This window comes from Cyanistes caeruleus, chromosome 5 (assembly GCF_971803275.1).
Source record: "Cyanistes caeruleus chromosome 5, bCyaCae1.hap1.1, whole genome shotgun sequence".
NCBI classification, from domain to species: Eukaryota; Metazoa; Chordata; class Aves; order Passeriformes; family Paridae; genus Cyanistes; species Cyanistes caeruleus.
In genome coordinates, this window is record NC_141705.1 from 40827613 (window position 1) to 40847677 (window position 20065).

General features: G+C 35.9%; 1 protein-coding gene across 12 annotated transcripts in view; it reads right to left on the reverse strand.

Moving 5' to 3' along the window:
* Nucleotides 1-20065, reverse strand: part of RXFP1 (relaxin family peptide receptor 1) — a 61560-nt gene that overhangs the window by 17957 nt on the left and 23538 nt on the right. For all 12 annotated transcript variants that reach the window (XR_015287434.1, XR_015287433.1, XR_015287431.1 and 9 more), the window contains 2 exons: nt 12543-12698; nt 288-392 (listed from right to left, as the gene is read on the reverse strand). Coding sequence is in view for 4 of the 12 variants with exons in the window: in XM_086891069.1 (XP_086747195.1) it covers nt 288-392; nt 12543-12698 (261 nt within the window). In the remaining 8 variants the exon portion in view is untranslated. The remainder of the gene's footprint in view (nt 1-287; nt 393-12542; nt 12699-20065) is intronic.

Below are 20065 nucleotides of genomic sequence, written 5' to 3' on the forward strand. Positions count from 1 at the left end.
TGCCAGTTCCATGGTCTCTCCAGCAGTATCAGAATATTTAGATAAACATTTATATTGCCCTCTTAATTGGCATATGCTGATGATTAAAATATGTTTGACACTTCTCTTTCAGAAAATGAATCTTCCTTAATGGAACTAAAATTAGCTTCAAATTAGCATTCATTCATTTGAGATATTAATTCAGTTTTACTATAAATGAAACAGCACTAAATTTCCTGCTAAACATATATTTGCTCTGTATTTCTTTCTAGGAATCATCATTAATAATCACTCAAGTAATTACTTACAGCACTCAGGTGTCTTTGTCTGAAATGCATACAGAGATTTCAGTTTATTGTACTTGTCCTTTGTATAATGTTTATCAAATTGCAGAGACCATCCATTGTTGTCCTCTAATAAAAAAACAAACAAAACCACACAACATAGATAGAAGATATTAAAATAGAAATGGAAGGTAGAAATGTCTTCACTTAATTTAGTTGCATCAGTTATTGTCTAATTAACATAGGTTTTTATTCCGGAGTGTTTCATACACCATTAGATAACCTTATCTTTATACAGCTGCTTAATCATGCATATCTACAAACAATATGAGCTGCATAGAAGTGACAGCTTATTATACCTTCAATAACAACATCTGCTGTGACAGTCACACTGAAAAAGCATAGTTGTGACTTCAGAAATTTTTATTTATGCAGGAGTCTAAAAATGAGAGGAAACCATATTTTCATGCTTCCTTAAACAAAGTGGCAGGTTTGCCACTTTGTCCAGGAAAATTGAACCATGGCTGAGACTCTGATTGGTTCGTACAGAGGGATGTCTTGCACTTTCACAGCCTATAATGTCCTAAAAATCTAGATGAAGGCCAAAGGGTCACTGCTTTTTGGGAGAAGAAGGGCCTTGGTGGAACATATTCAAGTCAGAGTGTCCATGTTAAGCTCAATATGGATCTTAAACAAAGCACGATTCCATACCAGCCGTTTGGTCACTGTGCATAGATGTACTGGAACTGAGTGGTTTATGGTTATGAGAAAAAAATTTAAGAGCAAGCCTTTTAGTTCCTTCCAAAGAATGGACATTTCAAGATACAGTGCTGCTAGAATTAACTACAGATCCGTTATCCATTTATTTCTTGGAAATCTATTGTATATCTGAGACCCAGAAATTGACTGATCCACTTTCCAAACAGGCTGGAAAGGGGACTTGCCTTTAAAAGCTGATTGGACTTTAGTTTTCTTAATATGAGTCTGTCTTCTCTTCAGCTTCTAAAGCATCTCTTTTAATGAGCTTACAGCACTAGCAGAAATGCTCCTTGGGATGGCACTCACTAGCTGGTGAGCCAAAGCATCTGTGACAATTGAAAGCAGCACTCTTTAAGGATACTTACTGCAAAATAACATTTCTTTGAGAACTCTCAGGATGGCTCTGCTTTGCTAGCAATTACAGTCTTAGATTCACCTTTATGATGTATTGGCTATAGCCTTTACCCCTGCGATTTCACAGGTTAATAGCTTAGTTATACTTAAATACAATTCCTCATGGACATTTCTTTATAAATCTTTATATTTAACAAAGAATTATTACTATATATATTGGCTTCAAAATAGCCAGGGAGAAATAAAAAGATATCTACTTATTGCAACTTTTCCCATTCTGAAATGGCTTCTCATTTTTCATATCACATTACATCTCCATTGCTGTTTTCTCAGACAGGCAGGGAAACGACATTGAAAGTATCTCCTGACACCTGCCTACAAATGAAGTTATTTTTGAAAGATGCTTGCCTCTTTGCTGTCTAATCTGAAAAGATATGTTATATATACTGATTAATGATACTATGAAAGATGAAGTAACTTCAGGCAAAATAGCCTTCATCTAGTTATTTTTTTGTTATGCATAAATTGAAAAGATGAAAGATTCAAAGCAAACATAAGTGCCTGTTTCTTACAATTCTTACTGAATTGCTCCAGTGAGAGAAAAGACAGACCTGATGAGACATTTAAGAACATTTTACTAACTTCCTCAAGAGCATCTTGCATGCTGTGATCCATTAGCAGTTTTGCCCTTCTAGATCATTAAGCTAATATCCAGAAGCAGCCTGGTGCATTTTGGACAAAATGAAAGGCATTGGCGAACCTGCTCCTGCCTGTTTTAAATGGTCAAAAGAAGCTCAGTTTTAGGACTGCCTGCAGCATGGAATCTGTAATTGATGAAGTGATGAGAACAGATCCTTTGTCAAGTGGCAAACACCCTAAAAGCCTACTGCCCTGTTGATGGGACCATAATGAGGTTTTCTCTATCACTGTTCCTGAATATTTGACTGGAGCACATCCATTGACTGTTATTTGTATGACTGGACTCAGCAATATGTGGGAATTCAACATTCACAGAGAAGGTAGGATTTTTAAACAGCAAATTGGAAAAATAGTTTAAAAATGAGATTATTCTTGCAGTATTAGTCCTACCAAATGAATGCTTTGCAGGCAGGAATATAGTATGAAAATACTCTTGGATTTTCTAATTCATAATTATGTTCATAGATAGTTTTGGACAACTAACCACTTGTTTTCAGATTCTGAATATGCAGTTAAGAGCCATACATTCTAATCCTCCTGTAAGCCAATGAACTTCTATAAAATAATTATATAAAAGATAATTTTTCTGCATTTCCCTGGTTCTCACACTAAGGAGTGGATATATGAGATTTTATCCCATGCTTTTGTACTTTTAAAATGTTTTGTCATGTGACAAAGCATGTACAGGTGGTGACCATCAATGCCTTTCACACCTGCAGAGAAAAAGGATGAGAAGCACCACCCATACAAACGGAAATAATGGAGCAGTTTGCTACAAAGGGGAGGTTCATCAGCATTTCTGGGGAAGTCTAGAGGCAGCTGTGTATTTTTGAGTGGCCATAAAAAGAAGGGGGAAAATTCACAGAGAAGATGAATTATTTTGTACTGGAATCATTCCGACTATTTGGTGTTTCTAGTAAGTTCATTTTAAGTAATGGGTTTTTCTCATGGCATGCTCTCTACTAGAAATAAAAAGGCATATCTGAATATAATAAAACAAGTTAATAAACATCATTTGACCTCCAGAAATACATGCTTTGAGCCAAACTTTGTGCCAAGCATGGGACAGTCTCTATTTTATCCAAACTGTTTTGTCAAATCCCAAAGGAATGTATTGTGAAAATAACTTTATTTAGTACGACTATTTGGTGAAATGCTCAGTGGCAGAACTGTAAATCACTTTTTGGTCATTTAGAGTTTATAGGAAGGTTTGTGACCTGTTTACCTCTTTCGAGGGGAGATTCTCCAAACACTTTAAGAAATGACTGGTAATAGCACTGATCTTGAAATCTCAAATCTATCATTTGAAGGAGTACAGCTCAGATGAGAAATTACTTTTACCCTGAGCCAGTTCTAAAACACATTATGTTGGCTGCAGTTCTGTTAAAGAGAAAAAGAGATCTGAGATCATAAAATCTTCCTTTACATGGGATAAGTGAAATAAGTGGTGGCGAACTGGATTTATATGACAACAATATGCTCTTTCTTGACGAAAGTTCGCAGTTACCACTTCTGATAGGAATGAGAAAGAGTGTGTTAATCCTGACAAACTACATAATTGAGTAATCATTTCAGTGACAGATCCAAGAAAGTATTATCTACTGTCAGTTAAAGACATCTCTCTCACTTGGGATGGAACTTACGATGAGGATGCTATGTATATGGCTTCTCCCTTCCCTCAGCCATGTCTTCATGGGTATCCTACAGAGAAATGCTATCAGCTAAATGCATAAACACTCTAAAGAGAAACTGTGACACCCTTTGATTTTGCCTTTGCTGTTGGTGGTTATAACCTGTGGACATATTTCTGTCAGTTGTTCAAATAAGCTTTCTCTTGTAAGGAATCACTTCAGGCTTTCCTCAAAAGTACATTTTGGTACAAGGAAAACCCATGTCCTCCAGACAAGAAGCATTTCCTTTAAAAATGTTTACATATTAAGGAATATAATTTCCCTTTTCCACAGCGTTGAGGCATCCTGATACAGCCTCATAACTTAGAGCAAGACCAAAACCACACAGAGGTTTTACAAAACTGCAGGGAGGGCAAAGTTGGGATGGGATTTCACTGTCTCAGTTTAAATATCCAAGCAGAAAAATTTGAAAGCTTAGAGCTGGACACCTTATCAATCAATTCAAAGGTAAGTTACCCCACACCAATCTGCATGTCACTGCACATATACTGCGTCCTGTACCTGCTGATTAAGTGAAATCACACATAGCTCATCTGCTTATATGTGACAATGCAACCATAGTAAATCAGGCAGGAAACAAATTAATTTGCACAAGGTTAACAGTTCTCTGGATGAACTAGATGACATACTTACACAATTTTATTTTTTATGATTTTAAAGCAACTTAAATAAGCTAGTGCAACTTTTAAGAAGACACTTTTAAGAAGGTTCAAATTTCCAAAAGATAAACATCTTTCTCAATGTTTCATCTTTATTCCTGTGAAGCATGTGCATAGAGTTTTATAGTTTAATAACAACACTTTTAATTTATAGAAATTATTCTGATTTTATATTCTGTTTTAAGTGAAGTATATTCAATTTTTAAAATTGAAATAATCTGATAGCATGAATAGATCTATGGAACCTTTAGTTGCTTGAAAGTTCCTTTGGCAGTAAGCTACCACAGTGGAGACCAGAAGAGACATAAGTCTAGTGAAATGCAAGTTCCTCATGATTAAAAACACTCAAAATTTCTGCAAAGCTACTCCATGTGCTGATATTTGCACATTAGAGTAAACCTTATTATTTCAGTGCCATATACTGTGGATGGATGGCAATTATAGTAAAATTTGGCCATATACAAAAAATTTCCATGGGAAGCTTGAAAATCCCTATCTTTTCCCAGGTATTGGATACATTTTGAGTATACTATTGACTCAATTATTTACTTTATGTTTCACAAACAGAATTTGCTATTTAGGGCTCAAAACTGATTATCACCTCATACACTGAAATCTTGTGTTTTAAGTATGATGGGAAAATGCCATGTCAGGAAACTGTAAGACCAACTATATTATTAATATTAATATTATTCATTACTAATATTAATTTGAAACATAAAAATGTCAAGGTCTTCTGCAATGTGCTGAGACAAAAATGAGATTTTTCATCCCTTATGAGCAATCTTGTAATATTAAAACATATATCTTTTGTATAGATGTTTTGAAATACCCCATGGAAATTTAGATTTCAGCTATGGAATTCTAGAAGAAGATTTAATGAACCCACAGACCTGCAATAATTCCGTGTACGATTACAGACCCTCAAAGAAACACATACAAAAACAGCATTACATTATACAGATTGTTACTATGTTTATCCTGTCAAATTTTTATTGTTCCCTTTTTAAAAAAAAGAGCTGGTCTGTTGTAACTTATTTAGCAAGGCAAGCCAGTCACCTGGTGACCGTGTGGCACATGGTAACAGATGAGGTCTGTGTTTTTAGAGGCAAATAGCAGCAAGACTTCAAACAGCCACTCCCTGCCCCAGTTCTTTTGGAAACCTCTGTGTGTGATGAACGTCTTAGAAGTGAATTTACAACTGGGGAGCGGAACGCTGTCCTTTGTTCAGAGAACTCTTAGGGCCCAGAGCAACACAATAGTAAATACATTTAGCCAGCAAAGAACTTCTCTGGAGTCTGAAACAAATTAAATCTGCATGCCTGTTCTTGCTTCACTAGACTGGAAAAATGTGGCTATGACACTGTGATTAAAAAACAAATGCAGACACACTGCAACCATTGCCTAGATGCCAAAAAAACACTTTTGCAGAACTATCAGCAAAATTGTCCAGAAGCCAAATTTTTAAACACTGAGGAAACTTGTGCTCTTGAAATAGCTCAGGCTACTTTGTTCCATTAACTGCTCTACATAATTAAAGATACTGCTTACAAAAAAGGATAGAATTAAACACTAGCACATTTTTTCTTCCATTCTCCCTTTTATTATTGCTTGTATGTAAAGAGTAGTCAAATGTGTAACAGTAGTTGCTGGTTTTTAATGTCCCATTCATGGTAAAAGAGTCTGCTTTACAGAGGTGCAAGGGATTCGGTCAATGTGTGTGATTTTTGTTTTGAAATTAATAAGAATTCTGGTGCCTGCATTTGTTAAAATTCTTATGATAAAATAATTTTTATTCTAAGTAGGACTTATACCTGTGTTACTTGCATATAAGCACTTCCTCTAGCAATTTATTAGTCATAAATGAAGAGCCTATATAAACAAGTTCTGAGATGGAGCAGAAGAGCTATTCAGTAGTGCAATATGACAGTAACCCTAATTTTAAATGAAGAATAAACTATAGTTCCTCAGCCAATTACGTTTGAGATAAAAAGGACTGAGGCATTTATTTATGAAATCTATATATCACAGACTGCATGGGAAGAGACTATATATTATACCTGATGTTTCTGTGACAGGTTGCACAACCTAGATTTCCTCATCTAAAGGAAAAAAAAACCCCACTGCTAGCACAGTGCCTCCAGTCTTTTCCAGATCTATTGAGAAAGGCTGGTACATGAGTAACAAACACTGGGTTTTCGAAACATATGAGCTTTTTATTAGTTTCCTAACTTAGGTAAGTTATGATTCTTTGCTCACTGAAGACAACATGAGTCTCTGTTGATTTTAGTGGAGTCAGTCCAGGTCAGTTCTCACTGGGCTTGGCTTTGCTTCATAAGCCAGGTGGTGTGACTGAAGCTATCACATTGGTCATACTGTTTGCATTTTAAATTAAACCAGAACATAATAAATCCAATAAGTGTATAGATTTTGACTGCATGTTTGCATGCTATCAAACCCTAATGGAAGTTAGGAAAAACTTTTTAATCTGAAAAACTTTTAAATAAAGGAATGAGTCCACCTCTACTTTGCATACAAGGGATTTTCAGAACCTGTAGCTACAGGATGCTGACACGTAGTATTGGTTATATAAGTGACAGAGCAATAGGGATTAATCTCAGTCTTCCAGACATATAAAATATATTTTCAAATTGTCCAGGTAGAATGTAAAGTCCAGAGGAAAGCCCAGTACCCTTTGAGGTCTGATTTTGTTTCTATATTTTTCCCAAACTAAATTTGACAGTTGATGGGTGGTTTTGAAAGAAAGAAACTGTAAGTAAGCTTCACCGCAATATACTGGGCGGCGTCTCCCCAAAACCTGTCATCATATTAACAGCACAACTAATTTACTGTTCTGTTGACCAAATTGTGCTGATGATCCTGTAGAATGTATGGAATATGAAGAACAACATTGCAACAAAGGTCTTAGAAAAACAGATATGAAAAACATCTATTTAGTCTCTCAGTGGTTCAGAATTTACCTGCATTAAGAATTTTTGCAGCATTTCTTAGTTTGTAATAGCTACAAAATGACAACTGACCCTATGTTGTATCCAGCAGAGATAATTACACCAAAATTCTTAGCCTGAGAACCTTGTCCTTGTATCACTGCATGCAATAGTAGGGTAATTTTAGTTGGGGAAAGCTGACCCTTAGCTAGGACAAAAACTTGCTCATTCAGCCCTCTAAGTAGAAGGCATAACAAAGAATTAAAAATAAAAAAAAAGAAGAAGAATGTAAGATTTAAAATTTAAATATTTAATTAGGACCATATGAAAGAACGTTTTTTGTGCATGTCTAAAGCTGTTCTAGATATTTTGAAAACAGAAATAACCATGGATCATTACTGACAGTGTTAGTTGTCTTCTTCCAAATCCATGGAGTACATTTATATTGTGATTGACTTTTCATATTTTTTTTCCAATATTTTGTGTGTCAAGATTTGTTCATCTAAAGAAACATGCACCTTGTCATGAGAAAACACAGGCTCAGTGCAAATCTACACCAGAAATATTGATGTTCTGTTATTTTTGTTTTGCATTAATCAATATTATGTTGTTATCAATTGTTATTAGTTTTGTTTTTGTTCCATCATTAAACATCACTACGAAGGCAGAAATGTCAAAAGTCTTCTTTCCATGAATTTGTACTTGGGAATACATACCTGGTATGTTTAGTATGCCACTGGACATTAAAGAGCTTGTCTAGAGATTGTTTAGACTGCACTAACAGTCATTAATTTGCATTTGCATTGCAGCAGCAATGTCTTCAATGTGAGAAGTGTTTGTTACTTATTTTAGGAACAATTTCCATGTCAACATTGCCATGGCATTAGGCAAGCAGAATTTGTGATTATGCCTACTTATCCTTGCTCAGGTTTAAAAAGCAATGAAGTAAACAAAAGTTCTAACCTCCCATCTATAAATGCCAAGTAGCTACAGAATCAAATCTTACAGCTGTAAATAAATGGGAAAAGCTCTTCCCTGGAAAATCAGGCTGAAGCCATTCTGTTTGAAATCAAACATAGTAGGATAAAACAGTATCAAACTTGTTCTGCTTTGCCAATTTGATCTTTAAACAAGCTTGGGCACAGAAGGATGCTGAAATTGCTAGATCTTTATATACACATTTTGAATTTTTTAAATAGATACAAAAATAACTCCAAGTGAAACATGATAGAGACTAAATTGCTTCACAATGCCCTCAGCCTAATTAAGAATTCAGTACTTCAGCAAGGATGAGCATGGAACAGATCAGCACAGGAAAATTTACTGCACTCCCAAGTCTAAAAATGGAAATTCCTCAAAACCGTGTTACAACAAATTACAAAACTTTAAATTATTTTTATTTAAAAATATTATTTTCATGGCAGATTTGCAGAGATACCCACTTCTACTTGGTGGACTATGTTTTCAAGTTCAAAAGGTAAGATTGCATTTTCCATGCACATTTAAGGTTATCTAGCCATAGTTCAAGCACAGCCTCCCAACACTGCAGGCTGCCTCCCCTTATTGCATTGCATTACCACATTGCCTCAAGCAATCCCATTAGGGTATCACACACAGAATTCTACTGATTTTGGGAAGAAAACTACGTGGGAAAGACATGTGTTCTCAAAGATGGGTGGCTTCCCTCTACTGTGAATTATCAGCTATAATTCACTCCTTTCCAGAAGTGGAAGAAATGCTGAAGTTGAGCTGGCAAGGAAGATATCCACACCCTGAAGTTAAGCACTAACACAGCTGAGTCTGTTCCCAACTTCACCTATGATACTAATTTGAGATCTTCACTACTCTGGATCTCAGTTTTATGTTTATTATTTGGATGTTGAGAGGATGGTGGAAGTGAAAGAGGAAGCAGAATTGAAGAGGGCACTACAAAGTCAATCTCCACATGCCTGGGTTGGATATGAGCAGAAATTACAGCACAATTGAAAACATGTCTCTCAGTGAGGATTTGGTTTAGTTTTAAATATTCATAATCATGTTTTGGTGTTACCAGGCACACAGTGCCTGAGACAGCATTAATATTGCAAATAATCTCAGAGACCACTACAACAATTTCTTGCAACAATAATTTCTTACAAATACAATGTTATAAAGATTACAGCTATAATTTCCTCATAAAAATGAAGTGAGGAATGACAGATTTGTTCATTAAAAGAAGAAAAGAACTACTACAAGAGAGCTGGAGTGGAACTCTAATGACATATTTTCCTTTGTGTTTCCATACTATACAGATATTTTTACTGTAGACCTAAGACAGTGTTTTATTATCACTGTTAGTGAAACAGTTGGTTTACCTAGCTTTGTTTGAAATACATGCACTAAAAAAAATAAAAATAAAAAAGGTATTTTTGAACTGCTTTGAGGTCTACATGGATTTTTTTTCCCCTCCCACACTTGTTGGGTTGAATCCTATAGACTGGTCATCTCAAAGTTCCTCACATTGATGCAAAAGTGCTCAGGGATTGAAAAGTTGAGCTACTTAATTAGAGTACCTTGTGGACAAGATTGAAATCTCCAATGGCACTGAATGAAACCATTATTACACTGGAATAATTTAATTTTTAATTTGCTTTCTGTAACCAGGAGCATTGACTTCAACTGAAAACTAGTTGTAAATTTAAAAAAAAATGGGGAGAAGGAGCCAGATAGCACTGCTGTCATGAGGCAGGCATACTGGAGTGATCCTGGGAATGGCAGGGGAAATAGAAAAAAGACAGATGGTTTCTCTGTCTCAAGAACTAATCACTGAGACCTCTTTTCTTGTATTTTAAGTGAGAGGAATAATCACAAAACAGTTACCCCACAAAGTTCTCCCCATTACTACATGTGGAGTCATTGCAGAAAAACCTCATCAGTATATTCCATATACTCAGACAAGGAAGTGACTCTTTCTTTAACTCTACAACAAAGTTTGACTGCAATACCAATTTTTGAGAATACATTACTGCTGAATATTACATTAATGCATTTCGGAATGAGAAGAGGGGGTCAAGGTATGAGAAAAACATCAGAGCATAGTTTTTCCCAGTAGGTCCATACAATGACTCATCTTCTTTTGTAATTTAGGTTTTCAAGAATCAAGGCTAACTCATTCTTGAGTTACTATACACAGAAGAGGATTCAACATCCCAGCTGAATTGTCTTGTACGTGCATTGCTATAGAAGAACACGAAGGCATTACGAAGGACTTCGTTATTCATTGCTTGAGGGCTCAGTATTCAATCGCTTCTTGCTGCGCTCTCCCTGCTCACTGACAACCCATGTTACTTCTGATTGAATTTTTCAAATTGGTTATTCATAGTCCAAGAATACCTCAGCTCTGTGTCAGTAATAAGATGAGATGCAAAGAGCTCTTTGATTAATGGTCTCAATGATCTTAAATTTCTTTTCCTACCTGAACAATTCTATGATCCTATACTGTTTTGTACCACCCATTACAAAACTGTGTATATCCTAATCAGCATCCTATTAAGCTGTATCTTTCAGCAAGTCCTTGTATGATGGACTTTGTGGTATTATGCAGAAATGAAATATGAATAAAGCAAATGTTTATTGTCCTTGGACTTCTTAAACATGAAAGGGCATCATCGTTGGCAATTTCTGCTTCTGCTAGGTTGAGATGTCTACAGAAAAATAGAGGAAGCTGGTTTTGTTCAGGTTTTTGATTATTTACAACAGAAAGTAGGTTTATAGCACCAGGTATAAACCTGCAAGTGGTATAAAACTAAAAAATGGTGCAGGTTCATTATATGGGATTAGAATTTAAAATCACTTTCATATGGAGTTAGACACTGAAATTGCATAGGTGTAATAAAAAGATACTTCAGGTACACAAATCATCTTCACATGCAATGAGAACAATTACTTTCAAAACATCATTGACCTTGCCAAGAGTGCTGGTAAAAAAAATACTTTTCCATACTTTGTTTGAGACTCATTTCAGAAAATTTCTTTGTATACATTGCTTGGAATTTCCACCTAGTACTTTAATTCTTAGCATTCCTGCTCCCACCCAGATCTGATGGCCATGTGCCTGTCTGGGACAGACAATTCAGCTGTTTGGCTCTGGGGAGCTGGAGGCAGCATGTGAGGCAGGGCATGGTGCACCTGCCTGTCCTCCATGGCTACAGGAAAACTACTAAGCAACAGGAAGCCTACTTGCCCCATCTGCCATGGATCAGCAGCTCTGGAGAGCACCTCTGAAAATATCCAGGCTCAAAGTAAGGTGACAATAACAGTAAATAAAATGTGCTAGGGTCAATTTTCTCTCCCTGTGGTCTTAGCTCACAACCAAATGGTGAAGCTCTCTCCTCACAGAATATAAGGGATCCTTTTTGGACTATCCCAGGTCTGTGCCACCTCTGAGCTGTGTCCAAACACTGCATGAGAGATGCTACTCAGCATAGACAAAAGCTGTGCCAGGGCCATGCTCACAAGTAGCAGCACGGACAGGAAAGTGCCCATACAATGCCCTGGCCCTACTTGGTTTGCAGTGGAGGTAAAGCCAAAGCCTACAAGCCAAGATCACAGCTACCATCCAGAGGGGCTAGGAGTGACAAGGATCAAAACAGCATGCACAAGTGACCTGACTATGTGTATGCCCTGGGATTTTTACATTTTCAACCACAAAAGCCTGTTGGTAGCGCAGCTTGCACAGGACACTCACAGATGTACGTGTTTCTCCCAAATTAGGGCATAAATAATTTCTGAGAAACCTTGAAAATTCCTCTAAATTATGTTTCCTGCATTAAACCACATTAAGCTTTTCATAAACTCTGTTGGAGAACACATCTACCTCTCCTCAGCAACAGTCTTTGATAGATCACATACATCCATTTGTAGATATCAAAATGACATGTCCAAAGAAGTTCAAAGCAGTGAAAAAATTGGATACTGATAACTGATACCATACACAAAGAAAAATGTGGCCCACTCTTCTTTCTCTAGCAAATGGTTTGCTGGGTGGCTTTATTAGCTAAAGCAGACCTGCTGTATCCTCTGCAAAACATGAAACTTTCCTATTCCTGACACTCCACAGTTCAGTGTGAGCACTGCCTGAGTTTCAGTGACTACAGGTGCTAGACACAAAGAAAAGTCACAGCCACGTACCACAGTTGTCTTCGTCAGCCCGGTTCCCGCAGTCATCCTCACCATTGCAGTGCAGCTGTTGGGGCAAGCACTTGGTGATATTGCCACATGGAAAGTAGCCCAGGGGGCACCTGGTGCCAGCTCCAGAAACATGATCTTCCAAAGAGTCACAGATGACTAAACAGGAGCAGAAGAAATATGTTTATTTTATGGTGTGTTTAAAGGTATTTGATATTATGCCTTTGCAAGTACTCATTTACATTTGAATGTGAATATTGAGCAACAAAAATGCATTAATTCATTGGACTTGAAACTACAAATAGTATATGAAGTACTTGTTAAACTTGGTAAAAATATTTTATATTGTTAGTTAATTAAAATTTCCTTTGATATAAAGCAAACAGGTAATTCCTCCGTATTCATTCTCAGAATAAGGGCAAAACGTTCATTATACAAGAAAACCACCTAAAGCCACTATTTTAAAGGATTGTTTTGCTATTTATGATAGCAATATACCTATAAGTTCTGGATATTCCTGCCCATTCAAGTGTGGTTAGAGTTAGAAGATCTTTAGTGTCCTTTCCAACTCAAACCATTCTATGACATTAATTTGTGCTGAAATTTTAAACCTAGATAGATAAGTCCCTTTACACAAAGTCAGATCCAGATATGTTTGATTATATTCTATTTTTAAAGAAATTTCTTGGTGTAAATGGATCAAGGACCAAAGAACAAGGCAACTAAGATCAAATCTGTAACACAGTTTTGCTGGAAATGGAAAAAGACATCATGAAGTGGCCAGTTATGATTCCGTCAGAAGAGCTGTCAGTCTTATTCAAACACTGTGGAAATATTGGTCAGAATATGTCAGTGTGAAGTTTAGATACACAGGTGCTGTTCTGCTGAGCCCATGCTTTGTAGAAAGGAACTTCAGAGAACACAGGGCTTCATGCAGGCACTGCTGAGGGGAAAGGTAGAGGGATGCTGACTGAGGACAGCCAGGACAGCTGGAGGTCTCTGCCTGTCCTCTGTCCTTCCATCCTCTGTGCTGCAGCTTCCCACATTTGCAGATGCATGATGCCTTACCAGTCCCTCCAGTGCACCCGAGGGACAAATTCTGCCATCACTATTTTTTTCAAAAAAACCATGACTGATCTACTGCTTCTGTAATGGATTGCAGGATGCCAAGTCAGATTTCTTGTCCTACAAGATCAACTTCTTCCCAAGAGCACATTATGGAGAGGGTTTAAAATTACTCTAGAATTAAATTTGTTCAGTTCACAATAGGTTTGAAATGGAGGTAAGCATCATAAAGACAGAACACCATCCAGTGTTCTGCACTTCCAGATCTTCCCTAAACCTACAAGGTTTCTGCAAGGGTCTGTTAATTCAATTTTTGAAGCACTTTCAAAGAGGAGCATCACTTTCTTATTAGAGCTACCATTTTACTTAATACATACTGCTACAAAAACCCCTCAAAATCAAATACAAATTCTATTTTAAATTTCATTGCTGTCTTAGAACACTTCAAATGCTCTCTACAAACTTTATTAACTGTGATGTGATACTTGTTCAGATAGTAAACTGCTAATTCTGAAACATGCATCTATTTTTCGAGGCTCTTTCCTAAGACAAAGTATAAACCTTTCACAACATTCTCCCAGATTAACAAGGAATGTTCTTGGACAACATCTGATTTTTTGCACTCATTTTTCTCTTGGACTAAGATAAATCACCTGAAATTCAATCAAGTACTTCAGATTCATAAAAAATCTCTTTCGGAAGAACTTTCTTCCAGTTAAACCCTTGAAAATGTTTACAATTCTGAAAAATTGAAATGTAAGAGCTGTAGCTGCAGAAAATGGAGATAAATATCCTCTATATGTACAGAATTATCCTTGCTGTCAAAATCATCCTGCATAGAAAATCATATATTCCAGCTAAACACTGCTGAATAATTTTAAAAGGTTGATTTGCTTCTATCCACAAGTATATAACCTATGCAGTTACTCAAAGAGCCTTAGTTCCTTAAGACTTATGTATAGGTAGCAAGAATGAAACTACATCCTAATCACAGGGTGAATTCACACTTGCATATTGTTCATAAATTGCTCTGTTGCTCTGTGCTTGTATTCTGAACATTATGATTAACTTGTTCCACCCAAAAAGCAGCAAAAAAAGCTTATTATGTAGGCTGTTAAGCAAACAGTGTATGTGTAGTACTTAATGTCTTAAGTCTCTTTCTTGGCAAAAAGCTGAGCAGATAACTGAGGCTCCCTAAAGTGCAGTTACCTGTTACAATCTAAGTACCTACCAAACCAGCTGCTAAGAGACACCAGCATGGAAAAAACCACCATAAATAAAAACATCCCAAACAGACCATCAAAAAACATCTCACATTTTGTCAAGCTTTTTATCCTATGCATTAGAGACATATTTAGACTGATATGAACCTTGTGCTTAAAGGGGCTTCATGCAGTTTAAATTTCAAATAAAAGCATTTATCTTCTCAGAGTACCATTCAGTGGAATTTCACAGAATGTTCCAAAAATTAGTAATTATTCAAATAGTATTAATCCCTCAACTAATTAATGAATCTGCTGTTGCATATTGATTTAGAAATCTGTACTTTGCCACAAAGAATAAGTCCCTCATGATGCTCAGTGTTTTGAATTCTCTGTACATTTATAGCCTTGATGATATCTATTCTGAATCTCTGCATTACTCATTTTGTGCTATGTTGGATTACCCTGGCATGTAAATATCTGCCTGGGAAAGGAGATAACACAGTTCAGAACTCAACAACTTCATCCCAGTAATAAAATCAGTGAAAGCACTGGTCTTTGTCCACTGACTTGTTAACATCACTTTGTTTATGCACAAAAAGACAGAAGTTTGGACTCTGCTGATTGAAGGAGATTTATGTATGGAAAAGCCCCCAACTCTCTGAGGAAATATTTGGTAAAGCTGACAAAGGTAAACAGGAGATAAGACAGTAATAACAGTTGTAAAATGCTAGATAATAGTCAAACATTTTGGATTGAGGAAATTAAATTTTGGTCTTTTATGTGAGGAAAATGGATAAAGATAGCACTGCAACAACGGCAATTAAAAATTATGGTTATTGTTTTGCAAATACAAACTTTACTGACACTGGAATTCACCATGGCAAGATAATGATCTATCACTTCATCTTTGCAATGTGGTATTAAAGTTGTTGGCTTTTCTACATTTGATTGATTTTCCACTATGAAAAATTGAACCACTCTTCTTGTATCTTGTTTTTCCTTTCTTTTTAGAGGCTGAAAGAAGATGAAAAATGATAAACCCATGATGGACTTGCTTATCAGAAGGTTTGCTTTTACAGATACCAAGTAAAAGAGCCTCTTTGCATACCTCATAGAGAAAATAAACTCCTGCCTTCCTGTGACAAAGAGATAATTGCATACATTTCAGCTATTCTGTACCAGAAAATTTATTTTTCATAATGTTCAGCATAAATATTAAAATACTTGCAATGTTTCAAGAACAAAGAAAAATAAATAGGTGAACTGGTATCAGTACAAACAACAAAACCACAAACAAACCTCTTTCTGACACTTGTTGTGTCAATACAGAAAAATGTTCTACTTAGCAGCATGTTCATGATACTGCAAATTAAATATTTCTGACTGTCCTGTATTTAGGGTCCCCTACAATCCCTCAAATTAATCTCAAATTTTCAAAAATACAGAAGAATTCCTGTCATTAGCTTGTCCAGACTAAGGCTGCTTTGAAATGCTTATTGCTATAAGACACGTGTGGTGAAGAAGAAAGTGGATAACTTTCCCTGCTTGCCTTTAAATGTAAGACTAAGTTAACCCTGCTTTCCTTTGCTAAAGGAATGAACATGGGTTGGGTTGTCATCTAGTACAGATGGTAACACTTTCTCCTCTCTTGCATAGATGTGGAATCACTGGGGAAAGAACATGACAGCCCCTCTTTAAACAGTCATAAAATGAAATAGAAAGAAGGAACTCATTTGGGAAAGCTGAGAACAAGATGTTCCCAGGACAACATGGCTTGGCTTCCAGCTAAAACGATTCATTAGGCTTGCTGGTTTTGTGCATTCTTTGAAATACAACGATTGGGTCACAAGTGCTCTTTGAGAAACCAAATAAGGCACATGTGCACTATAAGAACATAGACTTAACACAGTTACTTGTGGGTTCTGTAAAAGGAGTATGACTCTGTAAAGGGAACACTGCTGGGCTGATGGGGCTGAGTCATGAGCACTTACACTATCCAAAGGCCTTACTCATTCCTTGGTACCTACTAGTCACACCAGTCTCAGCTGTGTCACATACAGGTTCAAATAAAGGCATACCATAATACCAGGAAAATATTTTTGTGTTTTCAAGAATTTGAACATGAAGTCCACTGTCATGAATCCAAAATGACTCATGAATTCCATCAGCCAAATATGCCAACTTGTTTTTCCTCACTTTAAGTGATTATAAGGTAAGATAAGGAATGATCTTATGGTACTCCACGCTGTATTTTTCTGATGGAAAATTATTTTACCTGAATAAGCCCAAATTCTTCAGAGACTCATGAAAAACTGGTAGTACTTTTCCAATCTTAACTTTTTTAGTTGCTGTACTTCTAGACACAGTGGGAGACAGGCTGGAGAAACAGAAGACTGAAAATATCCTTGCACTAATACAGAATGTTTTGTTCAAGTAAAACAGAATCAACTCAGAAAGTATTGAAGTAAAAATCGATTTCACCTGTAATTTTTCTGCCAGCTTGAATACTTCAAGATGACAGTTGATTAAAAAATATCTCCTTCTGCTGAAAGGTATATTAAGGGCATGTGAAACGGATTTGAAAAACCTTTAGCATAACATAGAACAGGTCTCATAGGCTTATTAGATTCATTTGTACAGATGAATCATCAGAACAAGGTTATAAAAGTTTACAACTATGAATTACTTTAACTTACAAGATGTGTAATAAATTATTAACAAAGAATAGAAGTGACTAGTGACTGGCCAGTTTTGATCAGATGCATTTGAATCACCAAATAACAGAGAAAAAGATGATATGAAACTTAAAAAAGATATTTTTAAAAAAATAATTTGTTGTCTGAATTTGACCATTACAACAATATGCAGAAGTGAATGCAGAACACCATTCTTAGATTAATTTTCCTGGTTTTGTTCAGAATTTTCAGCTTCTTCCCACTAAACAGGAGATTTTTGAGTAATGTATGACTGAGACAAGGATGAAGTTAATCCACTGTATTTTAAGATAGAAATAAAAAGTTAACTTCTGCATAATTTCATTTTACTTATTATAACATAATCAATGAGAATGTATTTTTTTTCCATCATGGAATTTTATAAAGACCCTTCTAAAATTTTCTTTTAGGAGAAGTTATCTAGTGATATTTGGAAAAACGTGACAGGAATCTCATATTGTTAAACGTCAATAAAACTAAATTTTAAACTGTCCATAAATAGCATGTTGAAAATAGATTCCAGTTTCATACAAGAACAAAACAGAGTATATACACTTGTACTTTAGTGCTCTTAATGTACACACACTTGGAGTAGCACCCTGGGCAAAATTTGTATATCAAAATAGACCTTGGTCTAGTGGCAATAGGTTCTTGGGCATTAATCCTTGAGGCAAAGTGTCTGTGGCTTAAAGGATTTAAATATCTGTATGATGTACTCACAGAAGTGTAATTAAACTCTTATCACCACACTGCCTTTTCTGTTATTTGCTCCTCTGCTTTGGTAGTTGTCCATCCTTGAAGTCTATAACATTTTCTAAATATGTATTGCAAATGCATTGTGGCTTTAATTTTAGGTTTGACTGGGTGAAGTGACACAGCGTCATTTATTCAGAATTACAGATTCATTTGTAAAACTCTAGCAATTTTTTTATATTTAGTGGTTATTTTTGGAACCAGAAATGCACTTTCAGTTTTATTGCATTACATTTATTTTTAGCAAACTATATTAGGTGTCACTCTAGGAATATGTATTGCTTGAACTGCACACCTAAGTTTATGTTTTGTTTCCATTAGACACAGTACAGTGCAATGGATTTCAGCAAAAATAGTGCATACATTATGACTGTTGCACACCAATCTGGTAATTATCTTGGATTTCAATTTCATAAAGTGCCTTTATACTTTGCTGTGGATTACACCATGCTTTCATCTCAGCAGCATTTTCCAAAGCAGAAAATTTGTACTATCTTTATGAAGATAGTACATTACAACAGCATCACTAGTTATCAGTTATTCCACAGATAATTCAGCCTAATGTATCCAGTTATAGGGTTGGAAGATCCTTGCTAAGTGCCAGATAAATCCACTCCAGGGCCAGAAACTGACAGTAGAACAGCTCAGACTGGTTACATGGCACTTTGCCAGTGGATTCAGCTTTTATACCTTTCATTAATTTGTCATTTTGTTCTGCTTGCACAGAACTTAGAATAAAAAGATTCTGATGCTCATAAAGAACTGAAAGAGATAATACCTCTAAGAGCTCCAATATGAAGTAAAATAAGTTCCATCTGCATCAAATTTTGTAGGGCATTCCCAGAGGATTAGGGTTCAGCACAGTGTCTAACAAAGACACAAATTAATGAACCAAACTTTTCTATTGTTCCACTTCCCTTTTTCTTCGTCTCCCCAAATAAGCAGAATTTAAACAATATCAGACTATTATTTCTGTGTAGAAACAAGTTCTAACTCCGTATTCTGACATGATTTCCAATAGCAAATACATCAAGGTAAGTTTTTCTTAGCCCCTGTGTTTTTTGCATCAGTGTAACTCCTCAGCTTCACTGAGCTTTTTTTCACAGCAGAGAAGCATCAAGCTGAAAGCTGGCCATATGAAACATTAGGGTTTTGTTCAAGTGGTGTTAGATATTGAACAGAAATGAAGGCACCAATACAAATGTGTTAAATACACTGTGCTAGTCAGTACCATCCCACCTGGAAGGCCTGGAAAGGGAAAACAAAAGAAACTCCTCTCCCAGGAGCTGATTTTTTTCTCACAACCACTATTGAGTGTGCTTGGCCTGGTTCTTTGAGCCCCAAAAAGAAAAGAAATTTGTTGCAAGTAATGTTTTTCCCCCTTATTTGAAACACAGCATTTATAAGCTAATGATTTAAACACATGTAATAAAAAATAATGAAAAAAGACCTTTGAAGCTTCATACCTGGAATTTTTGAAGTTTTGTAATCCTAGGGTAAAAGGTTTCTTCTATTGCAGTAATTGCCAGGTATCTTAAATTTATTTTTGTATCTTACACTCAGTAGCAAGGTAATGAATGTTTTTTTTTTTTTTTATTTTCTAAATCTGAGTAATACAATAGTTGAAAATTTACTTTAGCCAAAAAGATTAAGGACAGATGTTTATCAATAAATTAGTGTCCCCCAAGCAACAATCATTCACCTCATCTAGGTAGCACTCTGAATTTCAATACATAAGGAAAGCAGTTAGAGATCACTGTAAAGAAGTTCACTTCAGGCTGGCTGCTTT